This window comes from Anomaloglossus baeobatrachus, chromosome 2 (assembly GCF_048569485.1).
Source record: "Anomaloglossus baeobatrachus isolate aAnoBae1 chromosome 2, aAnoBae1.hap1, whole genome shotgun sequence".
In the NCBI taxonomy this organism is placed as follows: Eukaryota; Metazoa; Chordata; class Amphibia; order Anura; family Aromobatidae; genus Anomaloglossus; species Anomaloglossus baeobatrachus.
Genome location: NC_134354.1, coordinates 668,973,732 through 668,990,417, shown reverse-complemented (window position 1 = coordinate 668,990,417; position 16,686 = coordinate 668,973,732). Strand labels below are relative to the sequence as shown.

At 42.5% G+C, this 16,686-nt stretch overlaps 1 protein-coding gene across 3 annotated transcripts in view; it reads left to right on the top strand.

The window, feature by feature from the left end:
- AVIL (advillin) overlaps positions 1-16,686 on the top strand; it is a 138,578-nt gene that overhangs the window by 94,865 nt on the left and 27,027 nt on the right. For all 3 annotated transcript variants that reach the window (XM_075337113.1, XM_075337111.1, XM_075337110.1), the window contains exons 6-13: positions 779-889; positions 4,209-4,414; positions 4,903-4,981; positions 6,679-6,777; positions 6,932-7,085; positions 15,237-15,337; positions 15,656-15,793; positions 15,997-16,155. In XM_075337113.1, coding sequence (XP_075193228.1) covers positions 779-889; positions 4,209-4,414; positions 4,903-4,981; positions 6,679-6,777; positions 6,932-7,085; positions 15,237-15,337; positions 15,656-15,793; positions 15,997-16,155 — 1,047 coding nt within the window. The remainder of the gene's footprint in view (positions 1-778; positions 890-4,208; positions 4,415-4,902; positions 4,982-6,678; positions 6,778-6,931; positions 7,086-15,236; positions 15,338-15,655; positions 15,794-15,996; positions 16,156-16,686) is intronic.

Genomic DNA, 16,686 nt, shown 5'->3' with positions numbered 1-16,686 from the left:
CCCCTTGAGGCAGGGATTGTTCGGCGGTCACAGCGACGTCACTGACAAAGTATGTGCGTGTGACGCTGCCGTAGCGATAATGTTCGCTACAGCAGTGATCACCAAATGTTGCACGTACGACGGGGGCGGGTGCTATCGCGCTCGACATCGCTAGCAATCGCTAGCGATGTTGCAGCATGTAAAGCACCCTTTAGTGTATCACCTTTGCAAGATGAGGCTACTGCAAGGCGGAATATGATGCTTCACTTCTGGGTCGGCTGCGGGCTGGTATTTTTAGGCTGGGAAAGACCCAATACCTATGGACCTTCCCAGACCTGTAATATCAGCTCATAACTGTCTGCTTTATATTTGCCAGTTATCAGATCTTCTCTTTGCACATCTTTAACACATAAATACATTAATTTCTTGAAAGCATTTAATTCTGGTACGTGTCACACAGATGTAATCCGCGTGCCGTACGTGTTTTTCACTGACCCATAGAGTTCTATTGACACAATTTTAATCCGTGCTACTGGTAGAAAATGTACATGTCTCCGTATGGATCCCTCGGACACATGTGGATTCACATGGACACATGGTCTATGTGAAAACATGGAAGTTTCAGAATCATCAGAGATTTTGACGAGTATGCATGTGTAACTGTGGGAAAACGGACACCACAAGTCCTGGAAACGTGGACGTGTGAAGGGGGCCTAATAAATATCCTGCAATGTTTTTGATAGATCGGTAATATGTGCTCTCTTCATCAATAACACCCTAAATTCTGCCCTGTACATAGGTGGAGCTGAACTGGAGCAGTTTTAACCTCGGTGATGTCTTCTTATTGGACCTCGGCAAAGTTATTATTCAATGGAATGGCCCTGACAGCAACAAAGCAGAGAGAATGAAGGTATCTGACCAGATGGTAAAATAGAAGAAGACAGGCATAGCTATCCAGTTCAATCTTCTACTTGTACCTAGAAAATTGGTGAAATGTGTACAAGGTGAAGCAGCATTAGGATTAGATTGACCAATGCCACAGACGGACAGCAGAGGGTTCCTTTGGCTAAACAATATTAAACAGCCCTCTATGTCTATCTAACAGTCTACCAGTAATTGTGAGCCAGGAAAGTGTATAACATCAGTCCCTACTAAACATGAGGAAGCTGCTAGCTTCCATAAAGGAAACTTTCACTATGTTTTTCCTACCCAAACTTGAGAGAAGCATAACATGGGGACATAGACCCTGATTCTAGTGATGTGTCACTTACTGTGCTGCTTTCTGTCATTTTGATAAAATCACTGTTTCATCTGTTCCAGATCTAGCAGTTCTCTAAATGCTGAGCTCTGTATGACACCACCCATACCACAGATTGGCAGCTTTCTGCCTATGTACAGTGTACACAGAAAGCTGTCACTGCCAATCAGTAATGGGGCAGGAGTATACAAAGCTCATGAATATGGTGGACTACCTGGGAATAGGTCTACTAGTCCTCTATAATCTCCTGCTGATAAAACAGTGATTTTATCAAAACTACATTAAGCAGCTAAGTAAGTGACACATCGCTGAAAACACGATCTCTGCCCCTACATTATGCTGCTCTCAGATTAGATGTCAAAAACCTGCTGACAGATTCCCTTTAAGGAACTTGGCTACAGTGTCCCACAGGTTGTATATAGGATGATAGATTGACCACTCGACATTGGAACAGAATTCCTTATGATGACCCTCTTATCTCCATATTCTGGTCCCCCCATATGCCAAAATGTAGAGGATTCTAATTAAACTTCATGTTTAGGGAGTATATAGTAAATACCATATGTTACTATTATGAAACCTTAGATTTGTATCATTATGAGGACTGAAAGTACAAGAAAAATCTAAACAAATATGGAAAAAACCCAAATACTATGTAACATATACACCACCTCCAGCATGGGACATGAAAACCCCAAGTCTTCCTTAATACAAAATAAGCACTAATACCAATAAAATATGAGCAGAGGGTTGATTGATGCCTTAATGGGAGTCCCAGTAGGATTTTGCCAGTTAAAAGGTTAGGGAATTTAATGGGGGTTAACACTAGAACTACTGAGGTAGTCATTTTGATTACTTTGCACCATGTATTTCTATATACAGTTAGGTCCAGAAATATTTGGACAGTGACACAAGTTTTGTTATTTTAGCTGTTTACAAAAACATGTTCAGAAATACAATTATATATATAATATGGGCTGAAAGTGCACACTCCCAGCTGCAATATGAGAGTTTTCACATCCAAATCGGAGAAAGGGTTTAGGAATCATAGCTCTGTAATGCATAGCCTCCTCTTTTTCAAGGGACCAAAAGTAATTGGACAAGGGACTCTAAGGGCTGCAATTAACTCTGAAGGCGTCTCCCTCGTTAACCTGTAATCAATAAAGTAGTTAAAAGGTCTGGGGTTGATTACAGGTGTGTGGTTTTGCATTTGGAAGCTGTTGCTGTGACCAGACAACATGAGGTCTAAGGAACTCTCAATTGAGGTGAAGCAGAACATCCTGAGGCTGAAAAAAAAGAAAAAATCCATCAGAGAGATAGCAGACATGCTTGGAGTAGCAAAATCAACAGTCGGGTACATTCTGAGAAAAAAGGAATTGACTGGTGAGCTTGGGAACTCAAAAAGGCCTGGGCATCCACGGATGGCAACAGTGGTGGATGATCGCCGCATACTTTCTTTGGTGAAGAAGAACCCGTTCACAACATCAACTGAAGTCCAGAACACTCTCAGTGAAGTAGGTGTATCTGTCTCTAAGTCAACAGTAAAGAGAAGACTCCATGAAAGTAAATACAAAGGGTTCACATCTAGATGCAAACCATTCATCAATTCCAAAAATAGACAGGCCAGAGTTAAATTTGCTGAAAAACACCTCATGAAGCCAGCTCAGTTCTGGAAAAGTATTCTATGGACAGATGAGACAAAGATCAACCTGTACCAGAATGATGGGAAGAAAAAAGTTTGGAGAAGAAAGGGAACGGCACATGATCCAAGGCACACCACATCCTCTGTAAAACATGGTGGAGGCAACGTGATGGCATGGGCATGCATGGCTTTCAATGGCACTGGGTCACTTATGTTTATTGATGACATAACAGCAGACAAGAGTAGCCGGATGAATTCTGAAGTGTACCGGGATATACTTTCAGCCCAGATTCAGCCAAATGCCGCAAAGTTGATCGGACGGCGCTTCATAGTACAGATGGACAATGACCCCAAGCATACAACCAAAGCTACCCAGGAGTTCATGAGTGCAAAAAAGTGGAACATTCTGCAATGGCCAAGTCAATCACCAGATCTTAACCCAATTGAGCATGCATTTCACTTGCTCAAATCCAGACTTAAGACGGAAAGACCCACAAACAAACAAGACCTGAAGGCTGCGGCTGTAAAGGTCTGGCAAAGCATTAAGAAGGAGGAAACCCAGCGTTTGGTAATGTCCATGGGTTCCAGACTTAAGGCAGTGATTGCCTCCAAAGGATTCACAACAAAATATTGAAAATAAAAATATTTTGTTTGGGTTTGGTTTATTTGTCCAATTACTTTTGACCTCCTAAAATGTGGAGTGTTTGTAAAGAAATGTGTACAATTCCTACAATTTCTATCAGATATTTTTGTTCAAACCTTCAAATTAAACGTTACAATCTGCACTTGAATTCTGTTGTAGAGATTTCATTTCAAATCCAATGTGGTGGCATGCAGAGCCCAACTCGCGAAAATTGTGTCACTGTCCAAATATTTCTGGACCTAACTGTAGGTGTCACGAGTCCAGTAGTTCTAGTGTTAAAGAGCAATTATTGAAGCTACCACTAATTCCGACTGTTAGATTTTAGTGCCGGCTGTATAATAAAGCCAATACAAGACTTGTGTGGACCAGACTCAGCTCCTGAGCCTGCGCCTTACACCTGTAACTTGTAATAATACAACATTGGGTTTGAAGGGGTTAATAACTACCTCTGTTTCATCTCAGTAAGCCATTTGTTAACCTAAATGCATGTATTTTCCCATTGTTCTGATTTTATGTACCAGCCTTTTATGTAGCACCATATTGAGCGTCTTTGAAGAGTTGAGATATACAAAATCCACGGCCTTACCAGGGTGTCGTTTGGAACTTACCTCCTCAGATTAGTTTGACAGGATCGATTCTTCATAGATCCATCTTCTAATATAATTATTTTTGTGCATTGTCAAAAGGGAATGTTACTAGCCAAAGACATACGTGACCGCGAGAGAGGAGGTCGGATGGAAATAGGCGTGATTGAAGGAGATCATGAGCAAACCTCACAAGAGCTAATGAAACTTCTTATAAGTACACTTGGAGAGAGAACTCAAAAAATTGTCCCTGGGTGCGCTGATGAGGTGGCTGACCAAACCCAAAGAGCGAACATTATGTTATACCAGTAAGTGCCTATTTCATACCGTTACCAAAGGGATCGTGTTACTTGACTCATCATGCCCAAACCATGGATAGCATGAATCGAAGTCTGGCTGCACAACGGCAGCCAATTATGTTTTACTCTGAAATGCGCTGGTGGAAGTACGGTAAGAAAATATATTTTGAAAAGCCGGGTTGAGACCATAGATTAGATATAATGAGTCTGATGTGGCCCACGGCTGTCTTCCATTGCTCCAATTGATTGACAGGTCTCACCCTAGTGTGCACTTCTGGAGAAACCTATCTATTAAAGTCATAGAAGCCAGCCTGGGGCAGTGCCGACTAGTCATATCTATTCCATGGTCCCTAGCCGACTCTTCAAGCTTGGTTTATTTTCTGGAGAGATTAAGAGAAAAACTGTGATTGTGCCACATTTCAGGATGAAAATCGGGCTGATTTTTTTTATACTGTATAACTAATAAATTGCAACTTAGTCTTGTGCCTTCCTGCTAGTGTTTCAGATGCTGGTGGACAAATGGAGGTGAAAGAAGTTGCAGCACGTCCATTAGTTCAAGAAATGTTGAGCCACCAGGTAATTTCAGATGCTAAATGATGTTTCTTATTGACTTGTTCAAAATGTCATGTGTCGTTTTATAGAATATTTTTGCTAAAATATTTGAAAAGTACATGTTATAATTTTTGTACTTAAATCAGTATTATGTATGAATACACTAAGCTTTGTAATATACTAGGGAATGTGGCTGTTACGCTACAAGCGTGGCGAGCGCATTCAGACTAAAAGGAGTCTGACACACAATGAAAAAAACACGAAAACAACACCCAAAACAAGGGGGGGGACACCGGGACACAATAACAATAGTGGGCTCTGGCGCTAGTCAGAGGGTAGATGGGACACCTCTTGTCCTCCCCTGTAGCTGTCCCTACTCTCCTAGCCAGTCCCTATACAGTCTCTGCAACTGTCGCCAAGCAGCAGCCTGTATCCCTAAGAAACCCTATAGATCCCCTGACTAGTGAGAGGCAGGTGAGGTTCACTAGACCCACCACTGCATTAATAAGACAAGATGGTAGGGGAGACAAATGGGATAAAAAGCAACACAAAAATATAAAGTTTGATTTCTGGAAAACTCCTTGACAGGTTCTTCCACCAAGGACCCAGAGAACAAATTAATTTGTATCTTCAACAAGTATTGCTATGTAACACCTCTACTTAAAGCTGAAGGGGCATGGCTACAAAGCAGCTGCAGCTGAAACACTCAGCTAGGAACTCCTGGAAACAAGACTGACTAACTCAAGAAGTACTGAAAGAAATGAAAACATGTTTAATTATAGAGTGGCAGATGGAAATGAGGGATACCAACCCTAATTCTGTCACTAGTCTCCAAAAATAGAGAGATGACCATGACAGTGGCACTTTCTTGAGACAAAACAAGGGCCACTTAATATGGTGGTTATGGTGGTCTCCTAAAAAGAGCCACTCCTTGGCTAGGTCCTTCCCGGAGGGATATCTGGCTATTTTCTTTGTTGAGACTCCTAACAGAGGCTCCATCAACCTTTTGATTTGCATACTTCCCAGGGGGCAATGCACCTAGGATTTCACTGTGTTGAGCACCCTCGCTGGCTGCCGGCAGTGTTTTCATTGGCTGGTCTCCCCGAGATCAGTGATTGTTTTGTCTTGTTGGTCTACTAGGCATCGCTCCCACCTGGCCAGAATCCTACTCCACACGGATGAGGGGCAATACCCCGAAACAGCTGTCGGATGGATACCTGGCCTTGGTATTTCCCTTGTCATATCTTTAAACTCGTCAAGTGCTGGATATTGATTAAAAGGGCCACTTAATATGGTGGTCTCCTAAAAAGAACCACTCCTTGGCTAGGTCCTTCCCGGAGGGATATCTGGCTATTTTCTGTGTCAAGACGCCTAACAGAGGCTCCATGGACCTTTTTGAGTGGCACTTTCTTGGCCTATCCTTTCTCTGAACGTATGACATTAGGGTAAGGAAGGAGGTAGGAGGGAGTTGAAGGTGCAGTTTATCTCTGTTTCCCCTAGAGCAGTGGGGACGAAATCTAATCGGTCACAGCAGATTCTGGAAAAGCCTGCTACTCAATAATGCAGTTATACAGAAAAATACCATTCACAAAAACTATGAAGCGGGAAGAAAAATATATATTTTTGAAAGACAGTTATAGTTTTTAAACGTGTACAGTAAGTTGCTTAATCAATATTAGTAAACAATTAGATTATGTAATGGTTCCAAACTCCTTCTCCAGGACTGTTACATCTTGGATCAGGGTGGAACCAAAATATATGTCTGGAAAGGAAAAGGTGCCACAAAAGCAGAAAGGCAAACTGCAATGTCTAGAGCTTTGGTAAGTAGCATTTGAATATTACTAAGAAATGTTCCTGGATTTATGACTAAGTTGTCATGACATTCTTCATTATTATGTAGTTAAGCATAACTTGGACTTGCTGAAGAAATGAGCCAAATGTCTAAACTGCTGTTTTTGGTCTTGCATATAACAGGAGTTCATTAAAATGAAATCCTATCCGCACAGTACCAACGTAGAAACCGTTAATGATGGGGCCGAGTCCGCCATGTTCAAACAACTCTTCCAGAAATGGTCTGTGAAAGACCAGTCTGTTGGTATCGGAAAGGCCTACAGTGCCAGTAAAATCGGTGAGTACGTGCAAACTTCCTGATTTTCACCAAATAACCTTCCATTACGTTTTATTGAGGTAACATTGTGTAAATCGGCCACTACTGTATATTATCATATCAATGGAAGACTGAAAAAGTATTCAGGTGAATATCTGTCAACTAAGATTAAATATAAAGATAATCTGTTAATCTGGATTTATAAACGTTTGCAACCATGTATTTTATTGCTTTAACCCCCATTGTTTTTTGTGACATATTATACTTCATGTTAGTGGTAAGTTTAGGACGATATTTTTTGTATTTATTTGTGAAAAAATTGGAAATTTGGCAAATATTTTGCAATTTTCAACCTTTCAATTTTTATACCCTTAAACCAGGGAGTTACATCACACAAACGTTCATCAGCAATTTCTCATTTTCCCAACAAAATTTACAAAACCAATTTTTTAGGGACCACATCATATTTGAAGTGACTTTCAGAGACCTAGGTGACAGAAAGTACCCAAAAGTGACATCATTCTAAAAACTGCCCCCTCAAAGTACTCAAAGCCACACTGAAGAAGTTTATTAACCCTTTAGGTGCTTCATGGAACTAAAACAATGTGGAAAAAAAAATATTTTACTTTTTTCCTCACAAATGCTTTTTTAGCCCCAAATTTTACATTTTAACAAGGGTAACAAGAGAACATGCGATGTACAATTTGTTGTGCAATTTCCCCTGAGTACACCAATATCCCATATGTGGTGGAAATGTACTGTTTGGGCATACAGAAGAGCTTGGAAGGGAAGGAGTGCCATTTAAATTTTGGATCGCAAAGTTGTCTGGAATAGATAGCGTGCCATGTCATGTTTGGGAAGCCTCTGATGTCCCTAAATAGTGGAGCTCCCCTACAAGTGACCACATTTTGGAAACCAGACCCCTCAAGCAATTTATCTAGATGTACCTTAAACCCCCAGGAACAGCACAGAATTTCATAACGTTGAGCCGTGAAAAAAATATATATATTTTTACCACTAAAATGTCACTTCAACCCTAAACCTTTCATTTTTACAAGGCTAACAGGAGAAAATACACTGTAGAATTTATTGTGCAATTTCTTCTGAGTATGTTGATACCCCATGTATTGTGAAAATCTACTGTTTGGGTGCACAGCAGAGCTGGGAAGGGAAGGACTTCCGTTTGATTTTTAGAGTGCAAAATTGTCTGGGATAGATAGCAGACGTTATGTCACGTTTGGAGAGTCCCTGATGTCCCTAAACAGTGGAGCTCCCCCACAAGTGACCACATTTTGGAAACCAGACCCCTAAAAGAATTTATCTAGATGTATGGTGAGCACTTTGAACCCCAAAGATGCTTCGCAAAATTTTATAGCTTTTGAGGCGTGAATAAAAAAAATGATTACCAAAAAATGTTGCTTCAACCCCAAATCTTTTATTTTCACATGGGTAACAGGAGGAAATGCATCATTTGTTATGATATTTATTCTGAGTATGCTAATACCTCACATGTGGTAGAAATCAACTGTTTGAGTGCACGGCAGGGCTCGGAAGGTGCAGAGCACCATATTTGACTTTTTAAATGCAAAATTGCCTGGAATCGTTAGCAGGCACCATGTAACTTTTGCAGAACCCCTAATGTGCCTAAACAGTAGAGCTTCCCCACAAGTGATCCCATTTTGAAAACTAGACCTATCAGGGAATTTATTAGATGTTTGGTGAGCACTGTGAATCTCCAGGTTCTTCACAGATTTTTAACAACGAAAATGTTGCTTTAACCTCACATTTTTCAAATTCACTAGGGTAACAGGAGATAATGGACTATTCAATTTGTTGTGCAATTTCTCCTGAGTACATCAATACCCCATATGTGGTCAAAAACTACTTTTGAGTCACAATACAAACTGAAGAAGGGAAGGAGAGCTATATTTGAGTTCAGATTTGTTGGAATAGGTTGCAGGTGCCATGTCACATTGCCAAAGTCCCTGAGGTGCAATAACAGCAGAAACCCCCAAGTGATCCTATTTTACAAACTGTACCTCTCAATTAATTCTTCCACGGTTGCAGTGAGCATATTAACTCAACAGATGTGTCACAAAATTTTATACTATTGGGCGATCAAGAAAAAATAATTACAATTTTACCACTACAATGTTGTTTTAACCCCAGAGGGGAATAAGTAAAAAAAGGCCCCATAATGTGGTACACAATGTTTCCTGAACCTGGTCATACCCCACATGTGTCCAGAGAATTAGAAACAAGGCACTCTCAAATGGTGATACACACGAAGAATTTATTCCATAAGTCTTAAAGCAACATCTGACGTTTCGGCCATGTGGCCTTCATCAGACTACTTGTTATTAAGACAGTCAGGGTAGTTGTAAAGGCAGTAATATCCACCACTATGCTGCATAGTGGTGGATACCACTTCCTTTACCAGAGCCATTTTGTTGGTGACCACAAATGTCTAAAGTGTCACCAAGGACAGCTGCATAGTGCTCCTCACATAACGCTCTGCACGCCCCGGTCCAGCAATGCTCTTCCGCCTACTCGCAATGTTCTGCCACACGCACGCCCACAATGCTCTGCCACACGGACGCAGACAGTGTGTGTGTGCGTGTACACTGTGTATATACTGTGTGTGTGACAGAGCACCCAGCATAAGGGCGGCGGAGGCAGCATGTGTATATACTATATACCATGTACTGTGTGCATATACTATATACTGTGTGCATATACTATATACCGTACGAACACTGTGTATATACTGTGTGTGTGACCGAGAAGCATGAGGGAGGCGAAGCCAGTGTGTGTATATACTATATACCATGTACTGTGTGTATATACTATATATCGTGTGTACAGTGTGTATATACTGTGTGACCGAGCAGCATGAGAGAGGTGGAGCCAGTGTGTGTATATAATATATACCATATACTGTGTGTATATACTATATACCGTGTGTACACTGTGTATATACTGTGTGTGTGACCGAGCAGCATGAAGGAGGTGGAGCCAGCAAGTATATACTATATACCATGTACTGTGTGCATATACTATATACTGTGTGTGTATATACTATATACCATGTGTACACTGTGTATATACTGTGTATATGACTGAGCATCATGAAGGAGACGGAGCCAGCGTGTGTATATACTATATACTCTGTGTATATACTATATACTGTGTGAACACTGTGTATATACTGTGTGTGTGACAGAGCAGCATGACGGTGCAATGCTCTGCATGCACGACCACCCGAAATGCTCTGCCGCACGCTCTGCCACACGCAAGCACACACATAACTCTGCCACACACACAGACACACACACACATAATGCTCTGCATGCACGCCCGGTGCGGCCGGGAGGGGAGGTCGGGACACAACTCATACAGGCCGACAGGTGACAAGCCATGGGGGGAGAGTGTGGGGGTGTCATTGGAGACGGTAGCATCGGCGGCGCCGGTACACTACTCACACAGGCCAATCGCGTGACAGGGGGAAAAGTTCAGCACACAGCATGACCGCTGTGAGCTGCAGAAACATGGTGATGATCTCCTCCCTCTGCTGTGCTCTGGACAGGGCAGGTGGCGAGTCCAGGTCACAGCAGGGAGCTCTCCTGTAATAAGCCTAGGGGTCAGAGTCCGACTATCAGCGTGAATGCACAGGGGGCTGCCATAAAGGAGTGAGTAACTGTCGTTGCACACAGCAAATCCAGCATGGCAGCCCCCACCCAGTGCCTTCAGTAAAACTAGAATTAAAAAAAAACTAAATAAACAGTGAATTTAATTTTGATTAAAAATACTTGATTTCATAATCACTATTATTAATACAAAAATAAAAAAACGCGACACCCTACCTTTAAGGCTAGAATGGCTACAGCATTTAGCAGCCAATCCCTGCATGTTTACTGGCTGATAAAAAGCTGGGAAACATGCGGGGCGGAAACTTGAGCCTGGTGTCTAAGCACCAAAATGCTCGATCAAGTAGAGAGCAGTATCTAGCAAGTTCGGTCATGACTGGTAATGATCACCAAGCGAATGTTCATTCCTGACCACTGCACAAACCATGTAAGGCCTAAAACACACTTCCGCATAAAAAACGTACGTGTCTCACGCTCCGTTTTTCGGGTCCGTGTTCCGTTTTTTATGGGCGTTTCTCCTATACGTGTGACATCCGTGTGATGGCGTATGCTTGCCGTGTGTGCGTGTGGAATATCCGTGTATGCGTACGTGTCATGTCCGTGTGGTGTCCGTATGTGTTGATCTGTGTGTGTTGTAAAATGTCGTTGCTACATACCCGCTGACAGCCGACACAGACAGAGACGAGCGATGAGAATGAACTCGGGTGAACTTCGACCGACTTCATTGTCATACCACTGCTCTGTCTGTGTGTGGCGTCCTGATTAGTGGACATCCGTGATGGAATCACCGGTGTCCGCTAATCCCCTGAGTAACTGAAGTTAGCGGCGACAGCGCTGCCGTCACTCAGGTTACCCGTGGCTAGCTGGAGTCACCCACCCGACACCACAACTCACCTGTGACTTCTTCGCTGATCGCGCAGCTCACTTCAGTCACTTGGGTGACTCGCAGTCACAGGTGGAGGATCCAGTGGTGGCCGCGAGTAACCTGACTGACTTCATCGGTGATCGCGCGGCTCACTTTAGTTGCTGCTTGGAGGTGATAGAGAGTGGTCATTGTGTGTGGCCACTCCTGTCACCGTCATGTAGCAGAGCTGAGAGCATCGTAGGACATCCATGGATTACGGCGGACCTGGATGGGTTGTTTGGTTTTATTAAATTGGTGAACGAGGGTGTTTGTTTTAATTATTTTAAATAAAGGACTTTTTGAATGTGTGTGTTTATTTAATTTTAATAACAGGTTGAACATGGAAGTTATCTTGGGGAGACGGCTGCCATGATTAACCTAGGACTTAGTGGCAGCTATGGGCTGCTGCCATTAACTCCTTATTACCCCAATTACCACCGCACCAGGGCAATTCGGGAAGAGTCGGGTAGAGTCCCGGAAATGTCGCAACTAATGGATGCGGCTTTTCCGTGCGGCTGCTGGCTGATATTGTTAGGCTGGGGGGCTCCCCATAACGTGGGGCTTACCATCCTGAGAATACCAGCCTTCAGCCGTTTGACTTTACTGGTATTAAAAATGGGGGGACTCCACGCCGGTTTCTTTAATTAATTATTTATTTATTTTTTAACTGCACAATATAGACACGCCCACCGCATGCTGTGATTGGTTGCAGTGAGACAGCTGTCACTCAGCGTGGGGGCGTGTCTGAATGCAACCAATCATAGGCACCGGTGGGCGGGGGAAGCAGGGAATAGTAGATTGAATAATGAGCGGCCAGCATTTTCAAAATAATTAAAGCCGCCGTATCTTTTGCACAGCTGTTCTTCGCCGCGCTGGTGATCGGGGATCGGTAAGTAATGGACAGGGGGAGATACAGACCGACCGACCAAGGGATATTGACTGACAACCACAGAAAAAAAGGTTAATTGACTGATAACCAAATAACAAATAGATTGACCAACATCATTCACTTAAAAACGCACACGGACGGTGCGTGTAGCACACGGACATGCTACGTCTGCCGTCCGTGGAGGCACGGACCCATTGACTTTAGCGGGTCCGTGCCTGCGTGATCCCGGAGAAAAACGGACATGTCGTGTTGGAAAACACACACACGTACAAACGATACGGACACACGTTCCGTGTGTTTTTACGTGTGTGTGCCTGCTACCATAGGGTAGCATTGGTCTACGTGTCTCCGTGCCGCTGGTACGTGCAAAAACGTACCAAACACATACCGGCGCCACGGATGTCTGTCGGAGGCCTGAGGCTGTGTGCCCATGCTGCGTTTTTATCACGTATTTTCATGCATTTTTTCTTCCAGATTTTAATCAATACTGCAAGGAAAAACGCATCCCAGCAAAGTCTATTAGAATCCTGATTTGCTGTGCACATGTTGCAGATTTTGTCCTTGCAGATTTTGGTGCTGAAAAAAAGCAGCATGTCACTTCTGTCTGTGTTTTTGTTCATGCTTGATCATTGCAGTGGATTATATCTGTCACTTGCAGCACTGAAACTTCGCCTCACGCACCATCCATGCAGCATGGCCTGTGAAGCGATCTGTAGTTCAGTAACCCGGGTCGTCATGGTAATGACTAAGCATTCCCATGACAGCGATTTGGTCCCCGTGATCGCCTTACAAGGACCCGCTCGCCATGGACTTTGAAAAACGCTTGAAAAAACACGAGAAAAAAATGCAACAACATGATAAAAAATGGTAATTTTTTTTCTGCTGCGTTTTTCCTGCCAAAACATGCAGATTTGTGTGCGTTCAATCTATACACAAATCTGCTACGTGGGCACATACCTTTAACCTCCTCAATTATTAAAGTAATAAATGCTTATTTGTCGTTGAAGCATTACGTGGACAAAAACTGTTATTTGTCAGCAGCACATTTTGTTATGTAAACAGTTGATGTGCTGCCGACAAAAATGGCAATGAGGGGGAACTAACAATAATACACACCCCTCATGATCTCTCATGCTATTCTGTAACCCTGGAGACACATAAGTCTAGATAGGAGCTGTGTACACAAATGAGTAGATTCTTTTCTAAGGCTATGTGCGCACTTTGCGTTGAGTTTGTTGCAGTTCTAAACGCATCCTCTGGCAGAAATTGTCTTTGTCAAATTTGGTTTTGACTACAAAAACGCTAAAAATACGCTTGCGTTTTTACCGCGTTTTTACCGCGATTAACATGCTTTTTCATTGCTTAAAGTCAGATGCATTTTGAATACAAATACACTACTAAATAAAGTTTAAACATTCAAGCACTATGAAAAAAACAGGGAAAAAATGATAACAAATATGATTAAAATCATGCACAAAATAGCTAATTTTATTAAAATTATAACTGTTTTATAATATTTATGCCTAAAAAAAACCGTTAAATTATGGATTTTCATTAATTTAATTGTCGGACTATTTGTGTGTGTAAAGGGACATATCATGATCTTATTATAAAGTCAAAAACGCATGTAAAATGCTTGGATTTTGATGTAGAATGCGTTTTGAAAGTTCTCATTGACTCTAATGTTAGCAAAACGCTGCCAAAATGGCAAAAACAATTGACATGCTGCTTCTTTAAACGCTGAGTTTTTGCCAAATTTTCTGCAACTGAAATGCTGCGTTTTTAACAGCATTTTGCGCACAAGAAAGCCCTATTTCCCATAGACTTTGCTTGAAAATCAAAACACATGCATTTTGGCATTATAACGCTGCAGTTCAAAACTCTGCGGAAACACATGAAAAAAACGCAAAGTGCGCACATAGCCTAAAGGGTGCTTTACACGCTGCAACATCGCTAGCGATGTCGTGCGCGAGAGCACCCGCCCCCGTCGTTCGTGTGACATTTGGTGATCGCTGCCGTAGCGAACATTATCACTACGGCAGCGTCACACGCACATACCTTTTCAGCGACGTCGCTATGACCGCCGAACAATCCCTCCTTCAAGGGGGAGGTGCGTTCGGCATCATAGCGACGTCACTGCGGCGTCACTAAGCGGCCGCCCAATAGGAGAGGAGGGGCGGAGATGAGCAGCCGGAACATGCCGCCTACCTCCTTCCTTCCTCATTGCCGTTGAACGCAGGTAAGGAGATGTTCGTCGTTCCTGCGGTGTCATACAACCAGCAGCATGCACCACCAATGATATTATGAAAAGGAGCGACGTGTCAACGGTCAACGATTTTTGACGTTTTTGCGATCTTTGGTGTCACACGCTGCGATGTCGCTAACGGCGCCGGATGTGTGTCACTAACGACGTGACCTGACAATATATCGTTAGCGATGTTGCAGCGTGTAAAGCACCCTTTAGACTATTTGTGAAGTTTTCTTCTTCCCTTCATAAGGTATTAGAGCAGAGCTACATACAATTTTAACACTATTTGCATATTTGTAAAACATTCATGTGGATGACCCCACATAATACCTTTTGCTTCATTATCAAAATAAATACTTCTTATTGTTACTGAGTCTCATTACCCTATGCACGTCTTTCTATCTGTTACTGCAAACTTTGAAAACTTGTACTTAAATCAGTTAGAAGGGATTGTAAAGTGAATACATGTCAATGTGTATTACAGCGAAAGTCAGCCAAGAGAAATTTGATGCCTCTTTACTCCATGCTAAGCCATCGGTGGCTGCCCAGGAGCGCATGGTCGATGATGGAAGCGGCGTCGTTGAGGTAACAGATTACGGTCTATACCTTCACCATGTATTATTGTTCTCCTCCCTTTTTCCTCAGTCTATCCACCACTATATTTATGTAAGTCTGCAGCCAGCTATCTACAGAAGAAGGCACAAAATGGCATCAACACAAAATCTACTGTAAGCCGAAGGATTGTACATAGTGGAGATGATTTATTACTGCCAGCGCACCAGAATTCTAGCTCTTTGTGTGCAAAAAGCTGTCCAAAATTTCACGTGCCACATTTTTACACCACTTTTTTTATATGTCGTCAATTTATAGTTATTTTATTAACAGTTATTGATATTTCTTCAGGTTTGGAGGATTGAGAATCTGGAGTTGGTACCAGTGGAGGTTGAGTGGTATGGATTCTTCTATGGTGGTGACTGTTATTTGGTGCTTTATACATATCATGTGAACAAGAAGCCACATTATATTCTCTACATATGGCAAGTAAGTGTAACCCCAACACATAAAGGTTGACCAACTATATGACTATAATGTATTCTATATGGTGATCACCACCAGATAACTGTCTGATGACCGCTACGTATTTTTCCATGTATTTGTATATACATATTTTGTAAATAACAAGCTGACTTGCTGACTTTTCTGTACATTTCCCCAATTACCTAATACTGAGGTCTTCCCTGCAGGGTCGCCATGCATCACAGGACGAGCTAGCCGCCTCCGCTTTCTTGGCTGTTCAGCTTGATCAAGATTTTAATGGTGAACCTGTGCAAGTGCGAGTTTGCATGGGAAAGGAACCTCGACACTTTATGGCCATATTCAAAGGAAAGCTTGTCCTATTTGAGGTAAGCCATCCAGTGTTTATGGATTCAGTACATGGCAAACTTTTCTACTTATGGTATCCTTCTTTTGCATTAAGGAGGAGCATTGAAGGATAGCCCTTACATTTCCTGATACTGCATGTCTTATAAAATAATTGCAATTGGATACCTCCACCCACAAGTTTATGTTGCCTTAATGTATCTGTCATGCGGTGTTCGTCTTTGCACTCGCTCGGTGTCATGGTGGCATCGGACTCTGTTCACACCGCAGAGTCTGACAAGCACCTGAGATCTCGTAGTTGTACAGCCTGACTCGGGTGTCTGCTATGTTTTGCTTCACTGCTCTCCAGTCCAGCAGGAGTTTATTCACTCTTTATAAGGTTCTGTACCTGGTTGCTTGTCGTCACATATAGCTCAGCGTTGTTCCTGCGATATCGGTCCTTATTGTATTGATCCAGAGCCTGGTGATCTGGTGTGTGCTTTCCTGAGTGGTGTGGAAATATCCCCATTGTTAGTTTATTTCCTTCCTGTGTTTTATTTCCTTCTGGGTTTGTA